General features: G+C 42.8%; 1 protein-coding gene across 2 annotated transcripts in view; it reads left to right on the top strand.

Annotated features, from left to right (window-relative positions):
* LOC145785507 (uncharacterized) overlaps window positions 1–18,335 on the top strand; it is a 92,333-nt gene that overhangs the window by 61,891 nt on the left and 12,107 nt on the right. For both annotated transcript variants that reach the window (XM_082597160.1, XM_082597161.1), the window contains 7 exons: window positions 403–517; window positions 5,810–6,046; window positions 6,380–6,514; window positions 8,595–8,653; window positions 11,824–11,983; window positions 12,150–12,301; window positions 12,418–12,615. In XM_082597160.1, the coding sequence (XP_082453286.1) occupies window positions 403–517; window positions 5,810–6,046; window positions 6,380–6,514; window positions 8,595–8,653; window positions 11,824–11,983; window positions 12,150–12,301; window positions 12,418–12,615 (1,056 nt within the window). The remainder of the gene's footprint in view (window positions 1–402; window positions 518–5,809; window positions 6,047–6,379; window positions 6,515–8,594; window positions 8,654–11,823; window positions 11,984–12,149; window positions 12,302–12,417; window positions 12,616–18,335) is intronic.

Below are 18,335 nucleotides of genomic sequence, written 5' to 3'. Positions count from 1 at the left end.
TGCAGTATGCGACTGTGATGCGAGGCATGTTTACTCAGGCATTAAAGCCTGATTTGTTATGAATCCACACGACCTTGGTATAAATTGAACCACCGATGTGAAAGGCACTATAAAACTTCCTTGATGACAACAACGCATCAATTACTTTATTGTTTGTTTTTAGCAATTTGAAACCCATTTCGTGTAACATACGGGATACTTAAGTAATGAGTAAGTGCCAGCAAAGTGCTTTCTTTCTGTTACAACTAAGCATATATATTTTTAAAATCTAGATATGGTTTACTTGCTTGGCCGCTTGGTTCCTCTAATTAAGAGCCTTTGAGCTGTATTTACAATACGAGCACTCGTGCCAGTGGAATTGCTTGTGATGTACATGGCGTCGTACAGTCGCTTTTCTTACAGATCTGCTCTCGAAGAAGACGAGGCTCGTTCACAGGAGCAGCAAATTGGTTACGAAGGAATCATCAAAACATTGAACCAGCGTATCAAGGAACTAGAACTGCGACAGCATGAAAAGGTGCGCACAACAACATAAATTTTAACCATTAAGTGTCTTACTTACACTATGTTTGATTGATACCGGGTAGCATTGTGGTTTTTGTTTAATCTCTTCTTTTGGCTTTATTTCCACTAAGTGAAGTCGCCGGTTCAGTCCTCCACGTCACTCTGTTAGCAGTATTTTCCTCCTTCACTCCCAGTATATTTATATCTTCTGTCACGCAGTTTCTCCATCCTTTTTGGTCTTCCTCGCTTCCGTTTCTCAACTTCCAATCGTCATTCTTCTTCCGACATAATCTTTGTCTCTCTTTACAACTTGTCCCAACCAACTGAGACATATTTTTCAGCTTATTTTTCATTTCTCCGACTTGCATTCGTTTTTTGATAATTTTATTCCTTACTCGGTCCTCTTCATGTTCCTTCATCAAGACCACCCTCTGGATCCCATACAATATTGCTGGTCTTACCATCGTTTTATTGAGTTTCCTCTTCAGCTTTTCTAATACCTTTCTGTCACACACGACTCCTGTTAGTTTCTTCTATGCTCCCAATCCTGCCTGGCATCCCCTTGTAAACTTTCTGTCACTTGTTTCGTTCTCATGGACTATTGAACCAAGGTACTTTAACTATTTTACTTGATTCAACGCCGCCTCTCCCTGCCATTGTCTTGCTATCTCAATTTCCTTCAGCACTATCTTTTATTCACATCTGGAGTTTGAGATATTGTGTGTTTTGCTTTCTCATATGCATACCCCTGTCTTCCATCGCTGCTCTCTATCTCTTCAGCCTTTGTTTCTCTTCTTCGCTTGTCCTTGCATACAGGACAACGTCATCTGCCAACAGCATGTCCCACGGTGTCTCTCTCTGGATATGATACAACTATGATAACAGAAAAGACGAAAGTGCAGATTGTTGAAGTAACCTGACCGCTACCTCAAATTCCTAAGTGATTCCTGTCCCACACCTCACTCGCGTCTTAATTCCTTGGTACGTGTCTTGAATCAGGCAGACATACTTCTCCTCCACTTCTTTCATTTGAAGACAGTTCCAAATCTCTTGTCTTGGCAACCGATCATGCCCACCCTAGATGGATGAACACGTCATGTAACTTTCCTTCTCCCTCTCTATATTTCTCTATCAGCTGAAGGATGACATCTGACGTGCTCCTTCCTGGCATGAAACCAAGGTGTTTTTGTGAGATAGAAACTTTTTCTTGGAGTCTTTCATCTAATACAGTATTCTTTACCACTATTTCAACGTATGTCGGGTGAGTTTGATGCTACGGTAATTATCATACTTTTGTATATTTCCTTCATTTTGAAAAGCCGATCTTCATAGCAACTGTCCATACAAATCTTAAATATATCAGCTAAAGCTATGTGGGCTAATAAAGCTATAGCCTAAATTTATTTGTTTTTGTTTTTTAACATTTTCTTTTTTTTAATTTCTTTTTATATCTTAAATTTTTTCTGAAGGTGTTGCGACCGTGCCAAATTTTTTTTCAACTCAATAACTTACTTCAGTCACAAGCACGTTTTTAACGTTCGCGTTTTGTCGCTTCTACCTTTTTCTCGACCTTTGCTATGTTGACGTGTATTGTTTTGATATGATGGTCAGAAATAAAAAAAACAACTGAACTGAACTGAAAATTAGTGTCATAGTGCTTATTCTCCGTTAATCTGGCATGTTTTCTGCTTCCAATACTGCACGAAAAAAAGCAGTTAGCCATTTCTTGTTCATTCCAGTCGCTCTCAGCAGTCAGCACTTTATAATAATAACAGTGTTTGTATTTGCGCTCATTGTGGTAACATACAGAACACTGCGATCACACATGCGATAGAACAGATGACAGGAAGCAGCGAACTGACATATAATCTTCGAGTCAGCTTCTCTTATTTTGGCTTGACATTAAGTGTCTTTGCCGAGACACAGCCGCGTGCTCTGGAGCGGTGTCGAACCCACCTCCTTTTGAACGTCACGCAGATGTTCTCGCCACTCGGCTTACGCAGCTACGCACTCTCCAAACTTCTATTGGAGTCTTGAGGAGTTCTTTCTTCACACCGAGCTCCATTGGTTTCCGCCCAGGTAGCCGCACTGATGGATTGGTCTTCTGCGGCACGTACAAATGGGTGTCTCGATTTCAGTCGCCGGGGTTGCTCACTCACAGACTCGTAGAGACTTGAGTGGAGCAAGTGGTTGGGGTATGTAGCGCGGTGAGAAAGAGACAGGATGGCTTCTTCGCGACGAAGCTCAGCTGTTTGGATTCCTGCAAGGACAGGGAGATTGTCCGAGCAACCAAAGGCTGGCTGCTCTCTAGTAGCCTTCCAGTGTAGTCCAAGAACATCGTGAATCTGGGGTGGTAAAATGATAGACCCTCGGTCCCGGAGGCTTACACGACGACGACGATTTTACCAACAAGGCTTTTTCAGCTTTTGCCATAAAGCCAATTTTAAATGTAATTTTCCGTATTGTCGAATGAAACTTGAACCACTGCTTTCCACGGCCAACACCGTCCAATATCAGTTGTGTTCGAATCAAAATAAGAATAAATTATATTTGAATGTGATTGTCTCTTATTCATGGATATGTCTTCAAGACTACGCTTTGTTATTTGATAAATTTAATTAACACTACTTTTGGCTAAATATCTGGAGCCAAATGCAAATTTTTATAATGTTTTACTTATCACAAATTGCTATTCTAACAATCGCATCGTTTCAATGTTTTCATTACATTGTTGCATAGTTTATCACTCAGGAGCTCAGGTATTTCAGAGGTTTCTTTAACGCACAGGTTGAAACAAGCAACTGTATGTATGGTAAACGTATGCCATGATCAAAAAAAGGAAAGACATCTTCTGACAGGTGTCAAACTCACAACAATGCTTGATATGAATAACTTGGTCACATGTCGTATATGATAAACAAATGTATTTTTATACGAGTTAGTTCAATGTACAATAGCTAACAAATTGATTTCGGTTTGCTAAATCACCTTCAGTAAACCCATAGTTACCTGTAGATGCTGCCGGATTTGTGACATTTTGCAGATTTTGATTACCGCCACTGCTGCTGTCTGACTGAAATTTTCTAAGATGTTTTTTCTTTTTCCTGATTCGTAATGATATTAAAGCTTTTTGTTGCCTTGAGAAAGCAGTACAAAAATAGAAGAAGTAAGAGAAACGTCCAACCAGACTGTTAACAGGTGGTTGTGGTGAAATTTTAATCACATTGTCTTTGTTTTTCAATGCCTGATGATGTTAAAACCCATTATGTCATTTGGGAATAATAGTAAAGAAGACGTTAAATATATTTTTTCGAAAATTTCATTCGCACAATTACCAAAAGTTGACAAAATCTAGAATTTTTGCAAAATGTGGCAAATCAGGCGTATCTTTAGGTAGCCGTGGTTATAAGCTTATTCAAATATAATAATATGCCATCGTGAATAGTGTGAATTCTAGTGGAATGCAATAGGACTATTGCTTTAGCATCATCAGAAAGTGCTACGAAAACAACATGAGCATGGTCAAAAACATTCTGATTAGTACAAAACAATACTCAATAAACTATTTTCAACTAAAGACTTCCTTTCCTGCTGCTTGCCGACGAAGTAGACTACGTCGACTCAGGAACGGCGTCCCACAGGGCTCTGTCCTGGCCCCCCTCCTCTTTAACACTTACATCTATGACCTGCCTGACACCATCTCCAGGAAGTATGCTTACCCAGACGACCTGGCTCTCCTACATCCAGCCGGAGATTGGCAGTCAATGGAGAGGAACCTAAGCCAGGACATGTCAACTATATTAACATATCTCCAGAAATGGAAGCTACAGCTCAGCAAGGCAAAGACAGTGTCGGCGGCCTTCCATCTAAACAACAAGGAAGCAAAACGTGAGATCAACATTACCACCAATGACGAACGCCTGCCATACTGCGCCGAACCCACCTACCTCGGCGTAACCCTGGACAGGTCACTCACGTACCGACGACACCTGGAGTGACTGCGCAAAAAACTATCTGCGCGCGTTGCACTTTTGAGGCGGCTGGCGGGTTCCGACTGGGGAGCTGACGCGAAAACTCTTCGCACAGATACCTTGGCCCTCGTCCATTCTACCGCTGAGTACTGCGCACCAGTGTGGTGCCGCAGCTCTCACACCCGTCACATCGACACTGCCATCAACGACGCACTACGCACTGTGACTGGATGCCTGCGTCCCACTCCAACGGAATGCCTTCCCATTCTTGCAGGCATCCAACCTGCTGAGCTTCGCGTAAAGGAGCCATGATTTCCCTTGGTCGTCGCGCACTGGACCCCGACCACCTCCTCCACAGTACATTCCAGCGCCTACATGGAGAACAGCAGCGACTGAAATCAAGACGCCCATTTGCGCCCGCCGCACGACAGCTTCTGAACAACGTTGAAGATCTTAAAATAAGTGCGGCACACTGGACGAACTACACATGGAACACGGAGTGGCAAAACAACACCTCCCAACTCCGTGATTTCCTACCCGACGTCGATCTCCACACTCCGGGAATGTCCCTTGCAAGACTTGCGTGGGTCCGGCTTAACCGCCTACGAACCGGCGTCGGTCGCTTTCGTTCAGACATGTGCAGATGGGGCCTGGCTCCCTCACCGGGATGCGAGTGTGGTGCCATAGACCAGACAGTAGACCATGTCGTCCATGACTGCCCAATCCATCAACCACCACATGGAACGCTTGGACTGAAGGCCCTGGATGATGAGACTGTTGAGTGGCTGATGACCTTATGCCCAAACATATAGTCCGGAAGAAGACAGCTCATACGACGAAGAAGAACTAATGGCGTACTCGCACACATGTTTGCTTACCGGCACTGGTACGCGTACCACAGTTTGAGCAGCACTGTAATTCCAACCACATATTGCTAACGTGCCGCCGACTGGCTGCTCTCTGTTAGCGTCTCAGTGTAACTGGGAAACATCATTGCCCGGGGTTGATAGACCCTCGGCTCCGCAAGTCCAAACGAAGAAGATTTTCACTTTAAAGATGTTTTAACTGCATTTCAATGCTGATAAAATGAAAAGCACAGTTGGAACATTTTTGTCATACTTTACTTGCTTCCTAACGTAATCAAACGAAGTTTTACGTTCAGCCAGACGTTGTTATTTCCGCATAGGTTGCCTATAGCTCTAAGTAGAAATTGAGAAGTTGCCTAATAGCCATGAAACACTAAAATCCACATTATTATTACTCTCTTTTGATCCAATAGACTGATATTTGAATTCTGGACTTTCCTCGCCATTTTAATAAATTACTTGCTTTAGCGGTCAGCGGACGACGAGGTTTTCCAGTCGTCGGCCCAGCTGGATGAAATGCGATCGCAAGTTGCAAAGTCACGTGATCGCATATTGAAGCTAGAATCAGAACTACAAATTGCACACCGGGAGTTGGAAGCCCGTGATGCGATGTGCAAAACCAAAATGGAACAATTGGAAACGCAGGTTGGCATCGCGAATGGATTGCAAGACAGAAATTCTTCATTGGAAATTCAGCTGGTCAAGGTAAGCGCTCGCCTACAACAGCTTGGGTTCCGTTTCATGATGTGTAAAATTGTAAATGCATATTTTCCTGTAGTGCACATCACTGCACTGGCTCACTAAAAATTTAAAAGGTTAAATGCACACCTCTTGTTTTGAAGATTGCACGACCTTTCCAGGAATTTAGCCATCTGGACAAGTGCAAACACCGTTTCGCAAGTTGTTTTTAAGCTTTTTTAGACATCTAGGTTTTTGGGTGTAATTGTTTTCCTCACATTGGTATCATGTGATGATCAATTTGTCGTTTGTGGATGTACGGTATGCTTGGTCAGGACGGTTATGACCACTACATGACAGGTACTGGCGGACCTACGCGATGCATCGGATAGGTCTAATAACCTTGAGATAGAGCGGAAACGATTGGCAGAGCAAGTGTCTCATTTCAATTCTGCTGGAGGGGACGGGACTGATGCTGGTCAACTCCAAGACAAGGTATGCGCTTTGTCTTTCACAAACAATCTACCAGCTAATTTTCTTCTGTGTTCAGCCACTTAATACATAGAATTGCTTTGTGTTTGTGACATTCGTCGTCGGGGTATGAGCAGGTCTTTCCAGGTAGATTGGAGAGCAGAAGTCAACAGTCTTGTCGTCCAGGTCCATGCGCACCGTGTGGAGGCCGGTGGGTTAGGCAGTGATGGATGACATGGTCTGCGGTCAGATACGTGGTACACTCGCATTCCGATGAAGAAGCCAAGCCCCACTTGTGCATGTCCGAACGAGATAAGTAGGTAGGTCAGGCATTCCCCATCAATGTTGATGTTTATCTCACGCTGCGCCTCCCGGTTGTTAAGGTGGAAGGCCGCCGACACTGTTTTTGCCTTGCTGAGCTGTAGCTTTCATTTCTGGAGGTATGCTGTTAGTTTTTGCATGTCTTGGCTGAGGTTCCTCTCCACTGACTGCCAGTTGAGTGCAGGAGTGCCAAGTCGTCTGCGTAAGCATATTTCCTGGAGATGGTGGGGGGCAGGTCGTATGTGTATATGTCGAACAGGAGAAGAGCCAGGACTGAACTCTGTGGGACGCCGTTTTTAAGTCGGCGTAATCTGCTTCGACGTCCGCTACCGGTTGTGAGGGTGAAGCTGCAGTTTTGCACAAGTTCTATCTTCATATGAGCCATGTGTCTGCCAGATGGAGCAACTTGAAGGTTAGGCCGCTATGCCATACGGTGTCACAGGCAACCGTGAGATCAACAAACACGGCCCCAGCCTTCTTCTTAGACGAAAAACTGTCCTCAATGTCTTGGGTCATAAGTGTGACCTGATCTACGGTTAATCGTCCGTGTCGGAAACCAGCTTGTTCACGGGGGAGCTGCGGATCTATTGTTGGTTCGACACGGGCGTAGATGAGTCTCTTCGAAGGTATGGGTGATGCAGAGCAGTGAGATTGGACGGTAGCTCTTTGGGTGCCCTGGGGGCTTCTTCGGCTTTGGAACTGCAACCACAAGGGCTCTTTTCCAGATTCTGGGAATTCTCAGGTGGCGCAAGCAGCAAGAAAGGAAGTCTTTTAACCAGGACTTTGAGGAGGCAGCAGCATGGAGTATCAACTCCGGGCATAGGTGGTCAGGGCCCGGGGCTTTACCTGACTTTAAACTCACCCGAGATGTTTTCCCCGTCCAGAGGTCCGTCGTTACCCTCCAGATGTCCGTCGTTTCTTATAAGACGGATCTGTCTGCTGCACGGTCTTCCGGTTTGTATTTCCCGTTCTCCACAAGTTGTGAGGCGGACAGCGCCCGGCTCAAGATCACACTTCGCAAGTTCGACTCTCGAGGTGTGCGCTTGAGCAACACATTTGAAGACTGCTCTCCATTCAGCGGCACTTAGTAAATGGAATAATTCCCCGGCAACAAGATTTCAACAATCGGAAAACTTCACTCTGCCAATCTCGGTAACCGGCCCTGTGTCAAGAGCCTCTACAAGTATGCGAAACTACCAAGAATAGGCTTTGCCAGTCCGAGGATAAAGATTCAAAACCAAAACCAACCAATCAGTTTTGATAAAATACCACAAACCGAGCAAGTTTGGATGTAAGAGCATAAATGTGAGGTTCGAATGTGCTGTTTGTCTGTTATTATTTCAAGATGCTTAGCGCAGTCCACTATTTCTAGTTCATCATCGTTATTGAAAATATGCAAATTACATGAATTATTGTTATAGCCTTTTTTAGGAGGAATTACAAATTACATCTTTGGTGCTTTGTTGGCATAACACCAAACTGCTCTTCCCCGACCATAGCTCTCAATCGTATTTCTACTACTTTTTCCCAAGTATTCACAGTGTGTAACATCACCGTTATTTCACCGTCCCATTATCTTGTATAGCCTATCACCTCTGATTTTGAAAATCGGACTAAGGCACCGTGTTAACACTCGTTCGGAATTTTTCCACCTGCTATGGTACCGTTGAACCATGTTTTAACCTTTTTTTATTCATAAGTGGTGTGATACTTTGGGTGAATCGTCACACCATTGATTCCATGCGGTCAATCATGGTCATTTCATGTCACTGTTGGTTTACAGATCGACCGCTTGGAGAGCCTCCTTCTACGAAACACAGATGGTACCGCAGACAACACCAAGTTAGTGACTCACTGAGATTCTTATTTTTGTGAATGTTTTTTCACTATACTGGCGTCAGGCGTTCGGTAGCGTAAGTGTTGTTTGCCAGTTGGTTTCAAATGACACACCAACCTTTGCACACCATTAGCTGTCGATTCTTTGTTGATTCTCCACGGTGTTATGACTGTTATGGATTCCAACATCCTGTGGCAGCAAAATAATAATGAACTTTTTCCTAAAATTTACCAAAACGGGTTCATTTGTTAAATCTTAGAAAAACCTCATGCACTTAAATAATTTCTGTTTTATTCAGATTCATCAAAACAATGCGCACAATTAACAGCCACTGAATACAAAAATGTAAATTGTACTGTGAGTTCTAGGAAGGCAATTATGTTTGTGACTTAAAGTTTGTAAACTTGCTATTGAGGCGTACGTCAGTTTTTTGGTGGCATGAAGCTCTACTATTCCCTCACGTTTAACCACCATTGTGTGTTTCATTGTGACAAATGGAAAGCATTTAGTTTTTCAACCAACTTGTGGATAACATTTGATGATGGTTTTAATCAGGGCTGCGGTGCCGGAGCCACAAAAAAATCCAACAGCTCAGGCTCCAGCTTCGACAAAGAAACTCATGAGTTGGTTTGGCGACGAGACGAGAAGCTATAAGAGATGACCGTTTATGTAACATTTTGCAACAATTTTTACTGAGCGGATTGTTTCGTCACAGATCAACTAGCAAAATCATGCATACAAATCATGCCGTACATTAAACGTATGTAAACGTTAAAACAATAAAAAATACGTATGAATTTCGCTAGTTGGTAGTGAAATAATGAACAGCTAGGCATTTTGTGTGGTGAGTGTGAAGTAATGCGCAGCTAGTCACAGGCAAGCCTATAGTAGCTAACTGCTACATTATGAAGCAAAAATTATGGAATCACGCAATATCTGAAAAGTTTTTCTGTAGTAGGCGTACTCTCAAGAGATATACCACACATGAAAGCAATTTATTGAAACTATGTAAGCTAGGATGCTGATTTGCTACGTCCCACGAATTACTTATAAGCAGAGTTCACACTGTCTGTATGTGTTGTTTTTTTCAAGGGCAGTGTTTTAAAAAAAACTCCATTGTATTTAATTCTAAAAAATGTATTTGTTTTGGACACGCGTCTTTATTTTCTCTCCGGAGCCATTGGTATGAAGTGCGACAGCTATGGAGATGGAGCCGGAACCGGTGCAAAACCCAATAGCGCTACCGGAGCCAAACCTTTTAATAGCGGTTCCTCAGCCCTGCTTTTAATGTCGACAAGTTGAGAAGTTTCGATATATCGGTATCTTCTAAATTTGACTGATATTGTAACCGATTCTAAACATGTTATCAAAAACACATTTGCTGCAATTTTTTTACAGTCAGCAAAGATACAGGTTTTTTGAAGTAGTAACTAACGTCACACTGATGTGGAAAAATTACAACATGTTTAAGTTTATGATACCTCACATTCCCGTGACTTCTTGCGCGCACCTTTCGGCATTGGTCACTTGCAGTGATTCTTTCACTTAATCATAAATATTTCACTCATTCTTTTGTTTCAGCAGTTTTGCTCGTTTCTAAAATTGTGAAAGAGACGAAATTTCCCCCAATTTTACTGAAATCTTTCTGTGATTGTGAATGAAAATTTTTTTGAAATGGTAGGCTAACTAAATTTTGAACCCAACCATCTACCCAAATCCTATTTTATTTTGATGAACTTGGTTACATAGCGACCATCTGTGTTTCTTTTTTACTCTTAACGAAGCATAAAACTTGTGAAAGGTTACGTCCATACGACGTCTCAACATTTTATCGAACAATAAATCAACAAGTTTGATCGTTATAGGTGGTTTGGTATGTGAAAAATAAATACGTTTTTACTTTAAGTTCAATGGAACAAACTATCCATTAATCAATGTGTGGTATACGTAGTCAATTCTCATATGAAGAATATAGGCTAAGTCCATATGATTTTTTTCAGTTTTTAAATAGCTCAGTTAAGAATAATGTTTTGCACAATTGCACCAATTTTAACAACTGCGTTTGAAATAAAATGTCTGAAAAGTACAATAGTACAATATGCAATACTTTGTGTAAATTTGGTGCGCTCTCTGCGACCCCTTGCAGGGTCGCGACCTCCAGTTTTGGAATCCCTAATTTAGAGTGATTAGACTCATTTTCAATTTATTTGTATAAGACATTACAGAACCTTTTTCTTGGCGACTACATGGCCAGTTGGCCACTTGTCTAAATAATGGCCCAGACATCTTTGCCGTTTTTAAGGATGAATCGTGAACATAGAAACACTTTGTCATTCGCGTCACCCACCACGTCACGTCACTACTGTTGATTCGTATTGTTTTGTAGAAAAGTTCCATTTCACCATGCCAAGTTGCCAATCGTTTCTATACGATATCGAAAAGTTCAATGATATTTTTCTCAAGCTTCTCACTTTCTGTATATTCAAATGTCTTCGTTAGATTATTAACCTTTTTAAAACTTTTTGATTCAAAACGACAACAAAAAATAACTTCTTCCCAAACCATAGCAATTCTTTCGATACCTTATTCGACCAATGCGTGCTTTGAGTTTATCATGCATTCCTGAAATCCCTCGCAACGTCTTCAAAAGCTCACCTTATGATTTCCTTAGTGCCCTCTTTTACTTGTATCCTACTTTGCCAATGTTTTGTAGTTTTTTATTATTGTTTCACTGTTTTCCAGATGATCCACTATATATAAAATACTTACTTTTAAAGGCATACTGTTGTCTTCTTTTTCGTATGCGCCGCTTGGACCGAGGGTATCTGCACAGACTGCACTCCATTCTAGGTTTGCAATGTTTTCCGCATTACATCGAAAAGCTACTACAGAGCAATAATTTTATGGTCTTATAATCCAAGACGTGCAGAGCTACTACGCACACTTAATAAATTTCGACATACACATCTTTAGTTACCGCCTGAACCCTGTAAGCTTAGTTACCGCCTGAACCTCAGTATTTTTAAATCCTTTGTAAAGTAAAACTGATGACATTTTGGTGTGTGAGGTTTTTAGGTCACAAAAGGAAACCAATCTTCTGAACCAGACTATAAACTTATAAAACTCATTTAACACGTGGCTTGCTTAATTGGTAGTTATATTTGGTTACGAACAGACCCAGATGTGATATATCCTCGATCCAATCTCGCATCTGTGCCATGATGGAGACAGAAGCAGCATTAAAGGAAACGTTGAAGAAATCCCAACAGCAAACATCGGAGGCCGAGAACCAGCTGCTTCTGATTGATGGAGAGAAATTTTTTCAAGAAACTCAGGTATTATACTAACAGAACTGAAATTATATTAGCGATGACAGAATCTGAAATAAGTACAATTACATACTGGTCGACGAGTAGGGTAAGATTAAGATTTGTTGCAATACAGCCTCGATCAGATATTTTACAAAATCGATTTTTTTCTGAAGCACTAACACTTCTGTAGAAACTGATATCTGAGCTGAACCGGCGTCAACTTGAAGATGCGGTTGCTTTGATGGGCCACAGAGTGGAGTTCTATGTCACACAACTTCAGTCATACGCGGATCGGTACAAAAATCTAAAGCAGAAGCACAAGACAAAAATACGAAGAATTCGGTACGTGGACCAGACTTCACAACATTGCGCTTATGCAATGTGCATACCGTTCTATGCGCTGTGTGATGGTTTTCTTTTGTAATGTCTCACATGTTTACTTACAAATAATATTTTAGCGAGCTCTTCTTTCTGGAACGGAAATCCACATCAGAAGAAAGTGAACGTTTAGAGTCGCGAGCCGCGTCGGCAGAATTGGCGTTGGAACGCGAGCTTGCTTGGAAGGGAAACGCGGCTCGGGAGGTTCGTGCTGCTGAACGTGAACGGCGTAGCGCTATCACTCGAGCGGACAATGCTATTCAGAAAATGGAGGAGAGGTGACCATATTGGTTTGTGACTTGCGATTTATTTGTAACGGATGATGAGCACAAATCATATCGGAATAACTTAATGTTCTCGAACATTACAAGGACTTTAAAAGACAAAACTCCGTGAAATTTTTGATTTAATTTCTTGTAGCAGCATTTCACAACGTTCGTGCATTTTGGTTTGAATCTTTATCGTCTAACTGAGCAAGTCTCTGAAAAGTCCTTAAAATGCGTTGCTCAAGCGCACACCTCGAGAGTCGAACCAGCGCCGCTTGATCTTGCGTTTTATTCGTCCATGATGTAGGGCGTTTAACCAACTGAGTTGTCGGGGTGGACTAGAAATATTTTTCTCCCTTTGTATGAGGCAGATTGTTCATGTTTCACATAGCAGGCGATGGAAAGCTAGGTCAGTGCTGCTATACCATGCATTCTGGTGCTTTAGAGATTGGGCACTCAAGAATCACATGACCAGTAGTTTGTTCCTCCCTGTCTGCATTTACAGGCCGCTGAGAGGGCCATACATCGCTTGTGCATGCTGGAATGAAAGTAGCCAACTTCGATTAATAATTCCATACGTTGTTTTTAATAAGTGATGGTTTAATTGCCTTCTTGCAGCATCAGCACCACATCTTCACGTGGGTTTTGTCAACAAAATCATTCTAAACACACATGGTATTTGTTACTTGTTAAAATACGTTTCTTTTGCCCCGTGGGCTGAAGATATAACCTTAAGGCAAAAGATTTTACAAGAATAGCCTTTGAAACTAAATCAATTACGAGAAAGTTTGGTGCTGGATTTGGTCAAAACTTCCTGGCAGCAAAACTGGGCAAGAGCTTTTTTAACATACGGTAATTTGTGACGTCTGGCAGCAAAACGTGTTTTCAAATTTTTGCAATCTCCAATGCTTTAGGAGTACGCCGTTGGCAGAGAGACGATGAGCTCTTTAAGAGTTTGTAATAATTCTGCTTAGAGGGAAGTGAAGCTTGTGACCAAGTTTTTACATTCCTCCAAAATTGAAGAAAATCTTCAAAATTTTGTTCAGGTCGCTAAAAACGAAGATTCCTAGCACCTAAACGTTTCTGGAAATCTGATTGGGAAAAGTGTACAGGGTCATCAATAATTAACATTACAACTTCAAACAACTGTATTTAACAAATAGTAGACAATTTTTGAGTAATAAAAATATAATATTATTGTCAAATAAATAAATACTGTATTTCTGTGCTGCATACTTGTTTGAACTTATAAAAGTTACGTAGGCTATATGTTACGGGAAAAGGATACAATCAAATCACTTAAAAGGCCATGCAAGTCCAAATCGTACTTTGCGATTTTTTTGTTTGTATGTGCTCTAGGCGTTTATATTAAAGGGTTGTCGGTGAAATTTTCCCAAAATTTGATTGCGTTTCCTTTGCAGGGCCGTTTTTGTTTGCTCTATATTTGTTGGCGGCGCGTGCGCACTGAACCGTGCGATATTCACGCGTGACGTCATAAGCGTACAAGCTGATCTTATGTTCGCGCAAGATGCATTGTATGCGATTGTTTGTAGTGTCGTTTTTAACAAAATTTGTGTCGATTGGAAGCAGCTTAGTAGTTGATAAAATGAACACTGAAGGCAACTATCTTTAGACAAGCACCATATTAGTTTGTAAAAAACTTGGAAGATTCTCTTAAGACCTCTAGTATAGCTTACTGTACATGTACAAAATTCACTCTCTCTGTGCACACGGCAAAGCTTTTCTTGAAGCAGACTTTGAATTGGTGACTTTTTATTTCAAATCAGGATATTTAAACCCAACGTTTTCTTCTCTTGGAAACTTCGATCTGGCCGAAACGACGCATGACGTCAGAGGCACACGGTATGAACGACCACCAAGATAATCCCAGAGCCACCGAACAAACTGTCTGTAGGCAATGTGCCTATGCGTCTGTAAAAACAATTTTTGGTTATATTTACTCTTGTTACGGTAACTCCTTTACATTCAAAACAACATTGCTTTTTAATAGCCTGCCAATAACGTTGGTAGGCTGCATTTAGATAACGAACCTGCACCGGGGTCCTCGCTGTGCTCTTGCTCTATACTGTTGCATGTAAGCGCTATGGGCAGTCTGGAGTGCCCATGGGTTGGGACACACTGCTTTAAACCCTGGGTGTTGGCCGTTGGGTAATACAATTCATGCCTCCATTCTCGTTGAGCAAGGCTTGCATGCGCTCTGCTTCCACCTCATGCAGCACACAGCTTCAGTTTGCACTTCCACCGTCACATAACAGAAACATGTACACCTGGTAATACAAACATTAGCAAAACCTTTTTTCTTACACATTGCTAAACCTGGCAACATTAAACCTATCACTCATATTGTGCTGGTCTCTGTTCATCCTGGCCATACTCTTGTGGTGTTTACAAACTTGTTCCATTTCTTTTTTTGTGGTACAATTTTTTGGAAAATGGAACCAAGAAATTTTATCGGCAGAAGAACCGCCAGATGAACAGTCATCTATACAACACATCGATTTGTCATGATGAGTACCGAATTGTAACAGGTTTTGCTTAGTCTACTCTTACACAGCACTGGAGAAGCATGCATATTGAGATAGGCCTACTTGTCTAGCCTATATACAATCACAAATTGAAATACATGAGTAAATACTGAGACTGGTAGGCCTATCGTGCACACAGCAAAGGATGCAGCACTGACTAAGCACGAAGAAAAAAATAAATTCAAGCCTCTGCAACCCTTGACTGTCTGAACCTCTTGCTGGTAAATACCATCAAAACAATACCGTGGCAATGAAGGAAAATAATGGCATTTGTTTGTTTCCTGCAAACACTGCAAGGTCTAGCTCAAAATGTTTAGGTTAAACGTCCAATAAAAAGTTTAGTGTAGTCTGTAAAATGATGTAAGCTAGCACCAAGGCTACAATAAACTAAATCTGAACTTCAAATTGTAACGTGGGATAATCTGATCCACTGCTGCAATCGCATGCCGCACCTCAAACAAGTAAAATATTTTCCCACCAGTACGCGTATGACGTCGCTCGAGGAAAGTTTTTATTTCGACATCGCTTCATGCGGCGTATGTTCGAATTGAAAAATCGATACTTTGTTTCAAGATTGCGTTTGAACAAAAACGTTTTTTTTTATAAAAACAAGTAAAACGTAGGAGCAAAATGGTTGGAACGCCTGGTTAATCTAATCAAAAAATAAAGAGCCCAAAATATTTTATAGCACTGAAGATGAAGACAATGGGTTTGGTATCTACATTTTGGGCTCTTTATTTTTTGATTAAGTAAAACGTGTTCTTGAATATCCAGTTGATCTGCTTCTTCTTCGTTTGAACCTTCTTCGCCACTCCAAGGGTCGAGGGGCTCTGCCTTTTACCACCCTTGGGCAGTAGCGGCGACGCGGTCTAGATGTTTGGGCAGGTGTCGAGCAGCCATTCAATTGATTTGTCATCCAGTTCACGTAGACCACGCACACCATTTGGCGCATGGTAGATGGCGCAATTACAAATGGTGTGGTCTACGGTTTGTTCCTCCTTGCCACACTCACAAATCGCGGATGGAGCCATCCCCCATTTGTGCATGTTGGAGCGGAATAGTCCGACGCCAGTACGCAGGCGGTTGAGCCGCACCCAGGCCTTCATTGGCAAATGCATTCCGGTTGGGTGGTTGCTGGTGTTGGAGATGAAACTTTGGAGTCTTGAGGAGTTCTTCTTCCACTCCGAGCTCCATTGGTGGTCCGCCCAGGTAGCCGCACTGATGGATTGGTCTTCAGCGGTTTTCATCAGGAGTTGTGCGGCACGTACAAATGGGTGTCTCGATTTTAGTCGCTGAGGTTTCTCGTTCACAGACTCATAGAGACTTGAGTATGGCAAGTGGTTGGGGTTCGTAGCGCGACGAGAAAGAGACAGGATAGCTTCTTCGCGACGAAGCTCAGCTGGTTGGATGCCTGCAAGGACAGGGAGATTTTCCGATGGTGTAGGTCGCAGGCATCCTGTCACGATACGTATTACGCAAGGCGTCGTTTATGGCAGTGTCGATTTGATGGCAGTGGGCACTGCGGCTCCAGACAGGTGCACAGTATTCTGCTGGAGCGTGAACTATCGCGATGGTGGCAATGCGCAGGGTATCGACTCCGGCTCCCCAGCCTGAGCCGGCCAGACGCCTTAGCAAAGCTGTACGTGTTGAGATCTTTTTGCGTAGTGACTCCAAATGTTGACGGTAAGTGAGCGACCTGTCCAGGACTACCCCTAGATATTTAGGGTTTGGGCAGAAGGGCAGGGTTTTTCCATCGGTGTTGATCTTGAGCTCACGCTTCGCTTCTCGGTTGTTTAAGTGGAAGGCTGTCGTCACTGTTTTGGTTTGATGATGGCGTATGAGTGATCTTTCCAGGCTAGATTGGAGAGCAGGAAATCTTCAGCCACTCAGCAGTCTCGTCGTTCAGGACCCTCAGACTATGCGCACCGTGCGGAGGCCGGTGGGTTAGGCAGTGGTGGATGACATGGTCTGCAGTCTGTTCCGTGGCACCACACTTGCATTCTGATGAAGGAGCCAGGCCCCACTTTTGCATGTCCAAACGAAAGCGGTCGACATCAGTTCGCAGGCGGTTAAGCCTGACCCACGCAAGCCTTGCGAGGGACATCCCTGGTGGACGGGGATCGGCGTCGGTATGAAGTCACGGAGCGTGGAAGTGTGATTTTGCCACTCCGTGTTCCACATGTGGTTCGTCCAGTGTGCCGCACTTAAACCAAGTTCTTCTGCATTCTTAAGTAGTTGTTGTGCGGCAGGCACAAAGGGACGTCTTGATTTCAGCCACTGCTTTATAGGTGGTGGTCGCTTGAATGTTGTATGGAGAAGATGGTCGGGGTCCAGAGCGCGGCGAGCGAGAGAAATCGTGGCTCCTTTACGGCGTAGCTCAACGGGTTGGATGCCTGCTAGGATGGGTAGGCAGTCCGTTGGAGTGGGACGCAGGCATCCAGTCACAGTACGCAGTGCGTCGTTGATGGCGGTATCAATCTGGTGGGTGTGAGAACTACGACACCAGACCGGCGCGCAGTATTCAGCGGTGGAATGAACAAGGGCTAGGGTAGCTGTACGAAGAGTTTTAGCACCAGCTCCCCAGCCGGAACCCGCCAATCGCCTCAAAAGTGCGACGCGTGTAGATAGTTTTTTCCGCAGTGACTTCAAGTGCCGGCGGTACGTGAGTGACCTGTCCAGGGTTATGCCGAGGTATGTAGGTTCGACACAGTAGGGCAGGCGTTCCCTATCAATGTTGATGTTTATCTCACGCTGTGCCTCCCGGTTGTTAAAGGGCGGGGAAACCCAAATTCACTTTTTGCGAGTTTTTTGTTTCAGCGTGATGTCATTGTGTACAACATGCGTTTTAGCAAAAAAAAATCCAAATTTTGTTTCCCTTGTCTCGCTAAGGCCGCTTTTGTTTGATACCCGTTTGCGAGGTCTTGCGCGCATCAAGCTGTGATTCTGTTCGCTGTGACGTCACAAGGTACATATAGTTGTGGCCAAAACTTTAAGACCAGACTTGATTTATGACGATTTTTGCATTACTTCAAAATACTGCATCATATATTGATTCAGTTGCATCATCTTTATGCATCATCTTATATCTGATGCAGTATTTTGAAGTACTGTAATGCAAAAATCGTCATAAATCAAGTCTGGTCTTAAACTTTTGGCCACAACTATATGTCCCTTGTGACGTCACAG

Source organism: Aplidium turbinatum, chromosome 16, assembly GCF_918807975.1.
Source record: "Aplidium turbinatum chromosome 16, kaAplTurb1.1, whole genome shotgun sequence".
In the NCBI taxonomy this organism is placed as follows: Eukaryota; Metazoa; Chordata; class Ascidiacea; order Aplousobranchia; family Polyclinidae; genus Aplidium; species Aplidium turbinatum.
This window is presented reverse-complemented; position numbering and strand designations above follow the sequence as displayed.